The sequence below is a fragment of the Pygoscelis adeliae genome, unplaced genomic scaffold, assembly GCF_000699105.1.
Source record: "Pygoscelis adeliae isolate BGI_AS28 unplaced genomic scaffold, ASM69910v1 Scaffold263, whole genome shotgun sequence".
NCBI classification, from domain to species: domain Eukaryota; kingdom Metazoa; phylum Chordata; class Aves; order Sphenisciformes; family Spheniscidae; genus Pygoscelis; species Pygoscelis adeliae.
Window position 1 is genome coordinate 391431 of NW_008824552.1, and position 14059 is coordinate 405489.

Here is a 14059-nt window from a genome sequence, read left to right on the forward strand (position 1 = left end):
CCCATGGCTTTGCCTAGGAAAAGACTGGGGGATTGGGCCATAGTGACCTATCTGTGTAGACTTCCAGGTTCTGCAAAGCTGATATTTTAAAACAGTTTCTACTTTAATTTTGGGAACAGGACTGATGATGTCTTAGTGGGGAGATGTAGATGTTCAACTCACTCAAGAAAACATCATCTATTTGTGTTATTAATGGTGAAATAGTCACTAATGTCAGCATTTAAGCTGGTATCCTAGTAATAAATGCTTAAATGGGGTGGGAAGAGTTAAAGCAATAACTGTGCCTTTCTCCAAAACTTCAGCACACATGATCTTCTCCTGCACTGAGCATGGAGTACGCACATACCCTCCTGGAGGACTGGAATCTGGAAAGGGGGGCTTTAAAGTTCAGCTTTCATAACTGGTCCCCTCTCTCTGCTGTCGCAGCAGTAAAACACGACTGTTGGCTGGTTCCTCCCAGTCCTGCTGCGGTGCTTAAGGGCCAGCCAGATTGTCCCTTTGTTCTGCTCTGGTCTACAAGTGTTTGGTTTTCACTTCTCACTCTATTATACACAGATCTGGACCACTCAACTGGAGGGGCTAGCTCTTTCTCTCTCAGATGTCTACAATCACAAACCTTATTGTTCCCATCCCTACACAATTAGGAGAGGAACAATCACAGCACAAAATAATATTCGACGAACTGAATGCAGTGAACTGGGGGTGTGAGTGTGGATGTACCCATGACGCCGCATGAACGCTTTCTGATGGTTGGCTCACACTAACAGGTTTGAAGCACCCCAAAGAGCATCAGAGCAACATGACTCTTTGCAAATCTTCTGCCCCTTCCAGGAACACCCCCCATGAATAAAGATCTTCTCTTGCCTACATTACCATTGCAACATCTGCTTGGAAGATCTGCTTGATGAATTTGTTTTTTGAGGAATGCACCAGCTGAATGATGTCTCCATGCAGCGTGTCCCTGTTTTTCTCCAAGAAACCTAGAGGAATAATGGGACAACGCATAGATGACACAGTGCAACACGGCCAGGATGGGCCCTGCAAGCAGCCTCTGGGTTGCTGGACTACTGGCTGTTCTCGGGGAGGTAATGGGGGTAATGAGTGGGCAGAGAAAGGTGGGCCAAGAGAAGGAAGACAGATGTGCATCTTGAGACTGGATCAAGGATGCATATGGTGCAAAGCACTGCAATTCTGTCATGGGCACGCACGAGTGAAGGAGCACCAACCTCTGCAGCTCATGGGCACCACTGAAGGGCCAAGTCATTGCAGCCAGAAAAGGAGTACGCTGACACTACTATGGGCTACCATCCTGCTCTGCCCCAACGCAGCAGCAGCTTACCTTCCCCCAGCATCCCCTCACACCTGCAGTGCCCCAGGAGCTGCCCCGTACCTTTTGTTTCGTAGTAAACAATTCCAGCAAAGTGGTTAATACCAAACTGGGTTTCATAGTTATTCTTCGGAGGAATATAGTTGGTGTTAAGCTTGTGCTGGGAGTTCAGCTTGTGTAACATGGTGGCATCTGTACCCTGTGCACACAGGAAAAGGTCTGACGTTTAACCAGGGTTTGTCCCATTAAAATAATTTTCCAATCAATAGTGCATTTCTTTTTTATCTCGGGTGACAATGTGTATTTATTTTGAGAACAGATGTGTTGGAGGGGATATCTCAAATGCAGAAATTAAAGAAATGGATTAAATATCGCTGGTATGTTGTGCTATATTCAAGATAGTGCTCCAAAGGAAGTATATTTAACATTATTTTCTCTTAAACTTTGTCAAAGGCTATTCTTGAGCCTCTTGCAGGCATATTCTTCCACCAGAAATGGTAACTTGTTTTAAGCATGGTTGTGGTACTCATGGAAGAAAATGTGAGAGAGCAATAAAAGCTATGAATAGGTAACCCACTGGCGAATGTGTGTTTGGGGCTGATCAGCCCTCTCATAGGGTGCCAGCATGCAAAGTGCAAAGGGGGTAAAAACAGGAGAGTCACTGGCAGCAGGGCCGAGCCCAAAACACACCTTGGGGAACTTGCTCTCCTCGTCAATGAGAGAGATGATGTTCATGGGTTTGATGGCAATCATGTCCAAGGCATCCTGGTTATCAGTGAACTCGATGTGCTGCCAGTTGATGTTCTCCAGGTTGTACTCCTCCTGCTCTAGTTTGAAGACGTGGCGCACGAAGAACTGCTGCAGGTTTTCATTTGCAAAGTTAATGCAAAGCTGCTCAAAACTGTGGAGGGAAGGTCAAGGAAAGGCCACTTTAGTTCCACCGCGGTCTATCTTTCTCCATCTCTCTCCATGCTTGAAGCAATACTCTCAGACCACGTCAACCACTTAGTAAGGTTGCTGTTGGCTGAGAATTTCCTTATCAGTTCAGATAATCAGTATTTCTTCCCCCCCAAAATGTTATAGCCATTATACATGTGTATCCTAAACCAATGAGTTTAGGAGATATGTTACCTGCTGCAACATAAAAGTAATTAGCTCTGATAATCTCTCATATAGAAAAAGGCTTGGCCTAGCCCAGTCCTGTTCATCTCAGGGAGGTGAAAGGACTGCAAGACCTTGAGCTTGGGGTGGTGAAGCAGGGTTAAGACCTGGTTCTCCTTTTGCAAGCTCCATACCTGTTCACAGTGAAGTTCTCAAAGCCAAAGATGTCAAGGAGGCCGATGGATCTCCTGACACTTTTGAGTTCCTGGGAAGGAGGTCTGTAAATTGCAGCATTGATCTTCTCCACGATCCACACGAAAAGCCGCCCATAAATTCCCTGCGATATCCCAAAGATGGAGGTCACTGAGACAGGTTAGCAGTTCACCCTGCTAGTCTGCGGCACCACTTCACTCGTCATGGCACAGGCTCTCCTAAAGCATAGCCAGCAACCGGGCAGTCCCTGAGGACATGCTCACCAACATTTATGCCAGACTCTCGGCATGGTTTAAAGCTTCAAGAGCTGTTATGTAGATCAAGGAAAATGGACCCGAAAGCCTAGATAAAAGACAACCGAAAGCAAAATCCCAAATTTGGATAGTCCCAAATTTTGGATCTATGGGCTCGCTGTAAAGCCAGACAGTCCTTTCGTTGGTTTCTAAACATCTCTCTCTACAGATCAGCAGAGCCATGTTATACTGCTAGACAAGCCAAGGACATCTCGCCTGGACAAGGTGCTGACTTAGATGTTGCAGCTTCAGTAATTCCAGAACTGCATGTTTTACAGTGTTATTCATTTCTTTTGTATGAGCTACAGCAGTACTACCAGGAGGGGAGTCTGATCCAAAAGCCCATCACCACTAGAGAAGTCACCATCTGGATTTGCAGACCAGTTAGGTGTCAAGTCAGCTAGCCTTATCTACCAGTCCCCCACAGATAGAGTGGAGAGCCCAAGTTGGCCAGAGTGCCCACCAAGGATCAGAGCCATATTTGCAGCGGGTCACCGATGCTTGTTTTGAAACTTTACATGGGGCTACAAACAGCACAGCAGTGATGCACACCCACCTCATCTACCTTCATCACCCCAAAGCCTCAGGTGATGCTCTCTGTAAGTGCTCTGGTGGCTGCTGAATTACTCTATCCCTATTCCTGTGACATTCAGCTTTATTTACTGCTGCAGACATGCCTAAATCCTGAAATTCAGGTGTGAGTGTTACAGGTGTTGACAGAGCTGCTCCGATTTAGAGCAGCTGAGGATCTAACCCTGGGGCTCAAGCTGGGACATTTTCCTGAAGCTGAGGTGAAGTCATTTCAGAATGTTGGCTCCTTCCACAGGTCACTTTTGAGTGTAGACAGTCTCAAGTCCAGACTGCAAATCCCCTGAAGACCAGGCTATCTAGACTCCTTCCATCTCAACTCTTTGTGCATCCTGGTAAAAACATAGTTTCAAGGCCATCTGCTGATCTGAGCTCACACGGGCACCAAGCGAAACGCTTTTCCTGTGCAGTGGATGGTCTCAAAACTGGCAGATTTCTTCAGTTTATCGACAAGAGCAGAAAGGAATGCCCTAAGATTTACCTTTACAAAAGCGTCCCTCACATCCAGTGCTTGTTCCATGCTGAGAGGGGTGGAGACGGTCTCACCCCTGGTGATTATAGTCCGGCTGGTAAGGCAGTTCATCACGTCCTGAGGGTCAACCTGGCAAAGACACCACCAAAACACAGATATTGACTTTACAAGACAAGGTGTCCTTACAACGGCCTGGGCTACTGGCCTGAATGTGCATGGCCAGAGAGGAACACTGCAGCCCCCTGCGGCTGGAGATAATTGACTTTTCTTAGCTGTACAGAGCAGATATCTCAAATGATGTCGGAAGCATTTTCAGAAAGAGTAATTGACACATTTACACAGTGTTTTACTACGGAAAGTGTTCTTGTGACTTAGTGTGAGATGTTAACGAGGTGTGGGGAGAGAAGATGAAAAAGCAAAGCCTGCAAAGCTCTATCCTACCACCATGAATGTAGCTTTACATCTCCTTGACCCCTTTTCATACTTCTGAGATCAAGCCAGGCAAATGTCCACTCCCCTAAAGTACATGAAAACCGCCTGCAGACAGCTGTGGGCCACACTTTGGGACCAGCGGTGCCTATGGAGATGAGATGGTGTCCCTGAGGGAGCCCTGTCACCTGCTGGGGAGGCCACTGAACAATGCTCCAGCCACTGCATGGCATGGATGGTTTGGCTGAGGGTCATCTGACCTCACTTCAGATACACACAGTAGAGGCGACATCTCTTTCTCAGCTACTGTAATGAACTCTCTTTACATCAATGAGGGAAACACTCTATTTTAGAGACTGAACTATTTTGGATGTCCTTTTTAGGATGACGTGCCACCAAAGTGTCTGTTTCTCTCCACTGGTGTGAAGCGGCGCTCAGATACCCAGCTCAGATGGAGACACCCACCTTCACGCTGCCAGTGCAGGGCAAAGTATGGCTTACCTGGGCCTCTTCAGTCTCCTAGAGCTGGTGGTACAAGGAGAGCCTGGCTCAAATGAAGCCTTGCCACAATACTAGAAATATGAGAACAAGCCAGAAAGGGGACAGCAGCACCGCAGAGCCACTGACCTCCAGCAACGATGCCGCAGTGATTAGTGATGCCGACTGAACAACCTCGCAGGCATCCAGGTTGTCATAGGTCCGAGCTGGGGGAAGAAAGGCAGAGGGAAAGCCATCAGTGAGGGACGTGGCCCTGCAGAAGGTGAATGGGGTGAAGGAAAGGGTCTTTCTCCACTGCCATATGTGATGGCCAGGCAAAACCTGTCCACTAGAAGGGAGAGAAAAGTTCATGCAGCTGCTGGAGTCCTGCTGCTGGCTACAAAGGACCTGTACTCTGCTCTGCCAGCCACCCTAAATGACTGATGGGTAAAAACGTTTCTAGCATGTAAGTGCTTTAGGCTTCTGTCTTCCAAAGAGGCTTTTTAAATCACTGTGTCATTTCTGACAGCAGGGTGGTCTGGTACCTTTACAAAGGCATATCCAATCACACAGGCACTTGTCAAACACTCCATTAGTCTCTCCTTGCAAAACCTGAGTCTACTGAATGGCCTGTGGCCATATTCAACCTCCCTACATTCAGAAAAGGTGGATGTCACTGAGCATACTGGAGTCTGGCAGCCCTGCAGGGTGGGCAGGTGGACTTTCTTGTCCTTACACGCCACAATAAGCACCTGAGTCCCCGGCATGGCACCATGGCAGGTGGTCTGGATACAGCCCTCCATCCCTAAGCTTGGCTCCCTCTCACCATGCGGAATAAAGAGTAGAAGTGTGCTGGACAATGTCCCTGTATTTTGTCCTTTTACCTTCGTACTGCAGGTTCCCCATGTGCAGGATGGCAGCCAGCAGCTTGGAGATCTCCCAGTTCTCCGTGTCGGTGAACATAAGGACCTTCATTGCAGAGCGGATGTTGGCGTACTCCTTGCTATCATCTCTGCCATCGCAGGTTGTGCAGTTACCCTAGGGAGGCAAAGAGGTCGCACGGTGTGTGGGGTAAAGCAGAGAGCAACGGGGTGTAACCCTAAGCTATCCAGGGCTTCCACCTAAATCAGTAGACATTTTGTTTAAGGGATGAATAAGCAAAAGATGATGTTGAACCTGTGGATCTGGCTCCGCCCTTTGGTGTATACTATGATTCGGTGCTCAACCCTGTGACCTGCACTTACCCTGCTGTCCCCAGCTACCCTGTGTCTGGCTGCAATCAGCAGAAGAGAAAAAGCTCCCTGAGATGGGGATAAAGAGCAAGAAGGAAACGTGCTGGAGGGTCCCACCGACCCAGCTAGAAAGCTGGGTCCCAGCCTTGCTGATGATGGGCCAGCCTTAGTTACACCTGGTTCTACCAGCTCCTCTGGATTGAGACACTGTTATATAGGCAGTGGGGCTGGAGATTGCTGGCTTGGTCAGACATGTGGAGGAGAGACAGCTCAGCACCGTATGCTGCTGAGAATGCGCCATCCAGCTACACACTCCTCCCCGTCCATCACTGCTGCAAGAGTATCGGGTCATATCTAACACTCTGGTTATTTCCAAACAAGTGGCCTGGGCACCAAACACCAAAACCATCCAAGCTTGTGTCCTGCTGGTCCATACACAGGGGTTAAGGGTTTGCATAGGACTGTGGGGCTTGAGGTGGTGGGACAAAGAAGTCCCACAAACCCTGTGCCTAAGACTTGGGAAGGTCATAACCAGCAAAGCAGCTCTTGGCTGCGGAGGAAGCACCTCTCTCTTCTTTCTCCCTTGCTAACAAGCTCTCACCACATCACCCCACCAAACCTCTGCTTTGCTGCGCTCTCACCATTGCAAGGTAGTTGTAGTCCGTTGCTTTCCCAAGACCCAGCTTCTTCTTCTGCTCCATCGTCATTCCTCTCAGCATGCAGTAAAACACGTGGTAATTCCTCTCATCCTGGGCCTGCAGTAGAAGAGCAAGCGTCAGCTCTGCGAGGAGAACGGCTTCGCAAAGGTCGACTGACCGAGTGCCCGCTCCCACGCCTTGCAGATCTATCACCTTACCTGCCTGCAGACCCGGGACTTCTCCAGCAGGTACTGCTCAATCTTCGCCCCCTCGATGGCTCCCCTTTTGTTGAAGTGGATGTCGATGTACTTCCCGAATCGGCTGGAGTTGTCATTACGGATGGTCTTTGCGTTCCCGAAAGCTGTGGGGAAGAATTGCAGTGGGTTACAGAGGACCTGATGCAGGGAGGACAATAGATCTGGTCTCATGGGGAAAAAAAAACAAATCAAAAGAGTGAGGCTGAGAGGGTAAAAAGCAGCCCCAAAACCTTTCCCTTAAGGTTGGCTGGCTCAATTTCATCTCAGCGTGGGGAAACAGGATATACTGCAGATGACTGTCCTTGGAAATACGGAGAGGAGCACAGAGAAGGAGGCATGGGAACAGGGTGACCTTATCCAGGAAGAAGGGCTAGGACAGCAGGATTTTGGCAGCAGCTGATGAAATACAAGAGGGTTGAGCAAGGCTGGCAGGAGGATGCTGCAGTGTGCGAGGTGACGCTGTGCGGGAAATGACAGAGCTGCTGGTGAGTGATTTGGTGACCAAGCGGGAAAGTAAAGAGCTTGTCCTCTAGGGGAATACGGAGGGACTAAGCCAACCTCCAGCGGGAGACTTCTCCCTGCAAACAGACTGTGTGCAGAGAAAGGTACCCACATCCATCCTTTCCGTGGGTGCAGACCGCTGGCATGAGCGCCCTGGCCAGCTTGCCCTGGCTCCAGGATTGCTGGCAGGTGATGGACGTGCATTTGAAAGACAGAGCCTCTCTTCCCCTCAATCCTAGCAGTGATGAAATGCATGTTCAGAAACACCCTGTGTGCATGCCGTGCACCATGACACTTTACAACGCCTGTGGTCGGGCAGCCCTGTGGTGCCCTGAGAGCCTCGTTGCATCTTCATGCCATGGCTGAAGGAAGCTCCGGTGGAGCACAGAGAAGGAAAGCTCAGCCAGTGACTTACTTGTCTGCTCTGCTAACATCATTCATGGAAAGCAGTTGGGATATTCACATTCCCGTTGATTCCTAGGGGGCTATTTACCAAGCAAAACACTGCTCTGTGAGTAGCAGGAGAGGTAAAAATAATGTTATTCTTTAAGGAAAATGCTATTATTTCTGCATAAGTGTAAAATGGTCCATCTGGCATCATGTTAGGGTCAGGTCACCTATTTAATCTGCAGACATCCAATTAAAACAGTGGGGCTGATCACAGTAACACCTTGCCAATGTACCTACTAAGGCCATGAGCTGATTCTCGTTACCTGGTTCTTTCTTGAACCGGAAACTTTGTCTGCATTCTGCTGCCATTCACTGATCTTGGAAGGAAAAGGTGGGGTTTGCTGCTGTGTATTGCCAGCACAAGGTGTTTAGTCTGTGAATCTCTGGTCAAATTAATCTCATGTTTTGCTGAGCCAGCAAAGAATAGGAATAGTATTTTTGCAATTATGGTCAAATAAAACCAAAAAATTAGTTAGTTGAATATGCAGCATTTACAGGATATTTGTGCTCTGCATACAGTTGTAATTCCAGAACTGGAAGAGGTGGTGAGACTTTTCAAAAGAGCTTTGTGTATTTGGTGATCAGCTGTTTTTAAATCCCAGGCTACACAGAGAATTAGGTAAAATTCAGGTTTATGTTTTGAAATTTTGGGAAAAAAAAGTTCTGATTTAAGTGGAAAAAACACATTTTTCAATTTTAAGTGAATCGGAAAACTGAAAAATATTTCAGGTCAGCTGAAATGTTTCATTTTCAACAATAGTTGTCAAAAATATTAATGGAACATTTGAAAGCCCAAATCAAAGAATATTTGTCTTGTGAAAAATAAATTCAAATGGAAAGAAACTGAATATGCTGTTAAACAAATGTTTACATCATTGCTTTTGATTTTTTTTTTAATTTAGTCACTTTTTGAAACTCAAAATACAACAAAGTGACTTACATGTGGCCATATTTTGTGGTTCCCAAATCTGAATTTTTTTGCCAGCAAAAATATGCCTCCGTCATCCGAGGTCTCACCTTCCAAGATGGGATTTGCCTCCAGGACCTGCTGCTCAATCCAGGAGTGCTGACCGCTGATGGCCGCCAGGAACTGCAGAATCAGTTTTGTGCTTTCTGTCTTCCCTGCTCCGGATTCACCGCTGCAAGACAACAGGAATTGATGTCAGTGAAAGCCCTGATCTGTCCCTGCTAACGTCCCTCTCTCTGTCTCCAAAGGGACTGATATCTCTGTGCCTATTCTGCTAGCGCAAGCAGGACAAGGCCACTAAGGATGGGTTTCCAGCGTCCGAAGGACTGGTTGTAGGAGAAATGGTAGGACACAGTACCGGACAGCTTCCAGCCAAGATCCAGATTTGTTTTCCAGTCCGTTTGACCCAAGCTGTTGCTTGGGTTTGGGTCTCTCCAGCAAATACCATCATTCAATCAGCACTAAGAATGTCAGGAAGCACTTTCAGACAGTGCTTTTCCAGGTATGATCACCAAACCATGAGCCTGTGGTCCAGGGGCTGTCTGGTCCCATGGGGCATCTTCATTACCAGTCTTGAGCTGCCAAAATGCACTAGAAGGCAGACTGTGAAATACAGCCTTTTAGTGGCAGGCACTTTCACAGGTCCCCTAGGCATGTTCTACCAAGGGGCAGGTAGGAGAGGAGAAGATCACGGGGTAGGAAGCAAGAGTTACTCCTCAAAACTTTCCACCGAAAGATAACTTCTGTTATCTTGCAATGGCACGAGAGGAAGGGCTGGGCAAGAAATCCCTTGCTGTGAGTCTATAGCCTGTCTGATATATGGGGTAGCCAATATAAATGATTGAAATGGACCTTCCTGGTGTTCAGTAACCCAGCCCTGGCCCCATGGCCGAATTGCCTCACTTCTCAGGGTTGGCTGGCCACTGGCACGCTGCATCACGCCTGGCCTTGACTCTCCTCTGGGCTCCGTGTGATGCTTTTTTAGCCCTGCAAAGTAATCATTACCATACGGCCTTTTCAGTCCCACGTATCTGAAATACTGTGCATGGGGCGCTCCAGAGAAATGTTTTTGTGCAACGAAACTTAGGGTAGACGTGCCTTGGAGGGAGGTGGTGCCCTAAAAGCATGCAGGACTGTTTGAGGGCTCAGAACTTGATAGGGATGGCATTGGAGGGCTGAGGGAACCAAATCTCATCCATACCACCATTTTGGACAGACACTGGAGTGAACTACGCCCATAACTGTGACCAGGCATTTCTTGGAGCCCAAGGTTGACCAGTCCAGAGCAGAGCCATGCAGGGAGACACCAGTTCAGCAGCGTGAACAACCACAGGTCCGGTGATCAAGCTTGTCCCTGGCCCTTCCTAGTGCAGAATGTATAGAACTTCGCATCTTTGATGTCTGTAGGAATATTGGGTTTAAACTTAAAAGGGAAGGTTAAAGTTGAATATGAGATTTATTGGGTTGTAGGAAAAGTACCAAAGGATTGATAAAGCATCTTTACCAATAACAGTGATTGCAAACAGAGTCACTGGGTATATGTGGACGGAAGATCTAATGGGTGATTCAAATTTCTGACTCTATTTGATAAGCTGTTCCCTATGAACCACTTTGCAGGTGCTCAGCATCCGTTTTCAGGATCTGCCCCATTTGGAAATTCACCAACTCACCTTATGATACAACACTGGTCCTTGTTGTTGCGCTGCATGTTGAAGTAGCAGTTGTCAGCAATTGCAAAGATGTGTGGTGGCATCTCACCAATCTTTTTGTTGGTGTACAGGCGTATCTGCTCAGGTGAGTAGATGGGTAGGAGCTGGTAGGGGTTTACTGCCACCAGTATTGAACCAGTGTACGTCTGGAGGAGAAGCACATGAAGGTTTATGGGGACAGTGAAATATGGCTGGGAGGCTTTGGCAACTTGGATGGAGTGTGGAGGCCAGAAAAATCAAGTTTTTTTCAAAAGCTGGATGAAGGATGATGTTTGAGTCAAAGATGCTTGCAGGGTGGAGCCTGGAGCAAAATTGGAACAAAAGTCCCGAACTATCTAAATCAGTTCATACTCAGCCTTGCTCATGCACAACATGGATTCAAGCCTTAATTCATGTTTCGGATGCTCCTCAGTTAAGATTCAGAGTTTCAAGTCAAGCTCATATTTGCAAAAATATCGCCAGAGCCAGCACATATCCATTCATATTTATTGCATTGCACAAATTATGAGAAACTAGAGATGAAAGGGACCTGGAGACCATTGCCCTATCTCAAAGCAGGACCAGCTGGATCCAAACTATTCCTGACAGATGTCTGTCTAACCTGTTTTTAAAAATCCACAACAGACCTGCTAAGCGTCCCTCTGCAATGTGTTCTTCTCTATCAATCATCTCTGCCTAACCAAACCTCTCCATGCTGCAATTTAAACCTTGTCCTGTGCACATGGATATGGCCCACAAAGTCCTGGCATATCCCTTCTCAGCTATTTCTGAGTCATTTTTGGAAATGGCTTTTTGTCCATCTCACGCTCTCTGTGGCACTCGAACGAGCAAAGCTGTTCTGGGCCTTGGGCAGCAAACCCCTTTGTGGTGCCTTGCTCTTTCGTTTCTGCCCTTCCAGAAGCCATTTCTCTCAAGCCTCTCACCAAAGGACTTGTGACCTTTGTCATCTCACTCAGATGCAGCTCTGAGGTTAGGAGGTTTGGCCACATCCCAAGCTCAAGGCAGAGAATAAAGATCTCCTTCCCCAACTTTAGCTGCCTAAAAGTTAGTGTCTAGAGCAAGCGAGTCAACAGGGCTTCATCTTGGGCTAACCAAAGAGCATGAGATGAAGGGTAGTTTCGCTCCATGACTTCAAAGGAGCCAAGTCACGTTCTCTAGGTTAACTTTTGGAAACTAAAGTTACGAGATTAATCTCACCTTTCCTTCCTGGTGGGACCAGCTGTGAAAGTGCCCCCGCTGCTGCATATTGTGGAGCTGGATGGCTTCATAGAGATAAACAAAATGACTCACAAGCTTCTGAGTAGATGTATGACCTTGGACAGTTTTGATGCCAAAATTTATGGCTCAATGTCCAGATGGAGACTGGTGACAAGTGGCGTCCTGCAGGGGTCCGTATTGGGACCGGTATTGTTTAATATCTTCATCAGTGACATAGGCAGTGGGATCGAGTGCACCCTCAGCAAGTTTGCAGATGACACCAAGCTGAGTGGTGCAGTCCACACGCCAGAAGGACGGGATCCCATCCAGAGGGACCTGGACAAGATCCAGAAGTGGGCCCGTGTGAACCTCATGAGGTTCAACAAGGCCAAGTGCAAGGTCCTGCCCCTGGGTCAGGGCAACCCCCGGTATCAATACAGGCTGGGGGATGAAGGGATGGAGAGCAGCCCTGCCAAGAAGGACTTGGGGGCACTGGTGGGTGAAAAGCTGGACATGAGCCGGCAATGTGCGCTCGCAGCCCAGGAGGCCAATCATATCCTGGGCTGCATCCAAAGCAGCGTGGCCAGCAGGGCGAGGGAGGGGATTCTGCCCCTCTACTCTGCTCTGGTGAGACCCCCCCTGGAGCACTGCGTCCAGCTCTGGGGTCCTCAGCATGAGAAAGACACGGACCTGTTGGAGCGGGTCCAGAGGAGGGTCACGAAAATGATCCGGGGGCTGGAACACCTCTGCTATGAAGAAAGGTTGAGAGAGTTGGGGTTGTTCAGCCTGGAGAAGAGAAGGCTGCGGGGAGACCTTATTGCAGCCTGTCAGTACTTAAAGGGGGCTGATAAAAAAGATGGGGACAGACTTTTTAGCAGGGCCTGTTGTGACAGGACAAGGGGGAATGGCTTTAAACTAAAGGGGGGTAGATTCAGACTAGATATAAGGAAGAAATGTTTTACGCTGAGGGTGGTGACGCACTGGCCCAGGTTGCCCAGAGAGGTGGTGGATGCCCCATCCCTGGAAACATTCCAGGTCAGGTTGGACGGGGCTCTGAGCAACCTGCTCTAGTTGAAGATGTCCCTGCTCATTGCAGGGGCTGGACTAGATGATCTTTAGAGGTCCCTTCTAACCCCAACTATTCTAAGATTCTATATATTCTTTTCAGGGGAAAAAAAAGTAATTTCAACATAAAAATAATCCTTATGGGTTTTTATCTGTGTGGCCTAAAACCAACAGTAAGCCTTCGGCACAAAGCAGCAAAGTGGCACAGGCAAGGCTGCTTGTGAACCGAGAAGGAAATCTCTCCGTGCTCTGCTGCTGCTCCTCTTTTTGTGCATATTGCAAACTGGCTGATGAATAAAACAAGCCTGAGCTGTTCCTCATTTCTGATGGCAGCAAAATAACTACCACTGCTGGGGAGAGGAGTGGAAAGGGAGACCCGGAGACACAAGCTGGCAGCCTCAGGTCGAGTTTCTCCCATCCAGCCCAGTTTCCCTCAATCATGACGGAAAGGGCTTGGATGCGGTGAGATAATTTGTTTGCCACCATCAACGCAACTTGTCCCACCAGCTCAGGCTTGCTGAAAGGCAGCCAGCCAGTAGGTGGCAATTGTGTCCCATAGCAGGGATGCTGAAAGCCCTTAGGGACTCATCACTTTCTAGCCTCATGGCCAACACCAGAGAACAACTCTCTGTTCAGTCCCAGGTGAGGTTTGAATTTACAGTGGTAACTGAGAAAGGATACAACAGTCTTCCCTGTAATAGGGGGTTACATGCCAGTAAAGGAAAAAAAGCTCTTTAAGCTCAAGAACAAAGTCGTCACAAATCCAAAGGGTATAAATTAGCTGTGAAATCATGTAGACTGGAGGTTAGAAGAAGAAGGCATTGAAATAGGGGAGCAGAGAATTCCCAGAACAGCCTTCCACAGGGACAGAGCAGGTAAGCTTTGTGCTCAGAGAAGGAGTGAGCTCAATTTCTGAATGGTATTATGCACCAAGATCCCCAGCGAACCCCAATTCTCCTTCCAGTCCTGGGTGAGATACTTGGAAGACTGTTTTCCTCTTCAAAATTTATTACCAGGTTAATTTTAGGGACATTTCTAATCTTCCTTGAGCCTCTTTTCAAAAAGACTGACCCTCTGCAGAGGTCTGAAATCCCTGTGTTTCAACCACGCTGGTCTGCCCTTCCCCAAATGCAGCCAGTGAGA

The 14059-nt window shown here is 47.9% G+C and overlaps 1 protein-coding gene across 1 annotated transcript in view; it reads right to left on the reverse strand.

The window, feature by feature from the left end:
* Positions 1-14059, reverse strand: part of MYO7A (myosin VIIA) — a 73455-nt gene that overhangs the window by 54733 nt on the left and 4663 nt on the right. Inside the window, exons 3-13 of the mRNA XM_009321930.1 lie at positions 10616-10800; positions 8996-9117; positions 6989-7131; positions 6774-6887; positions 5785-5938; positions 5051-5127; positions 4004-4123; positions 2623-2765; positions 2018-2228; positions 1391-1526; positions 874-980 (exon numbers count right to left, since the gene is read on the reverse strand). Of these exons, the coding sequence (XP_009320205.1) occupies positions 874-980; positions 1391-1526; positions 2018-2228; positions 2623-2765; positions 4004-4123; positions 5051-5127; positions 5785-5938; positions 6774-6887; positions 6989-7131; positions 8996-9117; positions 10616-10800 (1512 nt within the window). The remainder of the gene's footprint in view (positions 1-873; positions 981-1390; positions 1527-2017; positions 2229-2622; positions 2766-4003; positions 4124-5050; positions 5128-5784; positions 5939-6773; positions 6888-6988; positions 7132-8995; positions 9118-10615; positions 10801-14059) is intronic.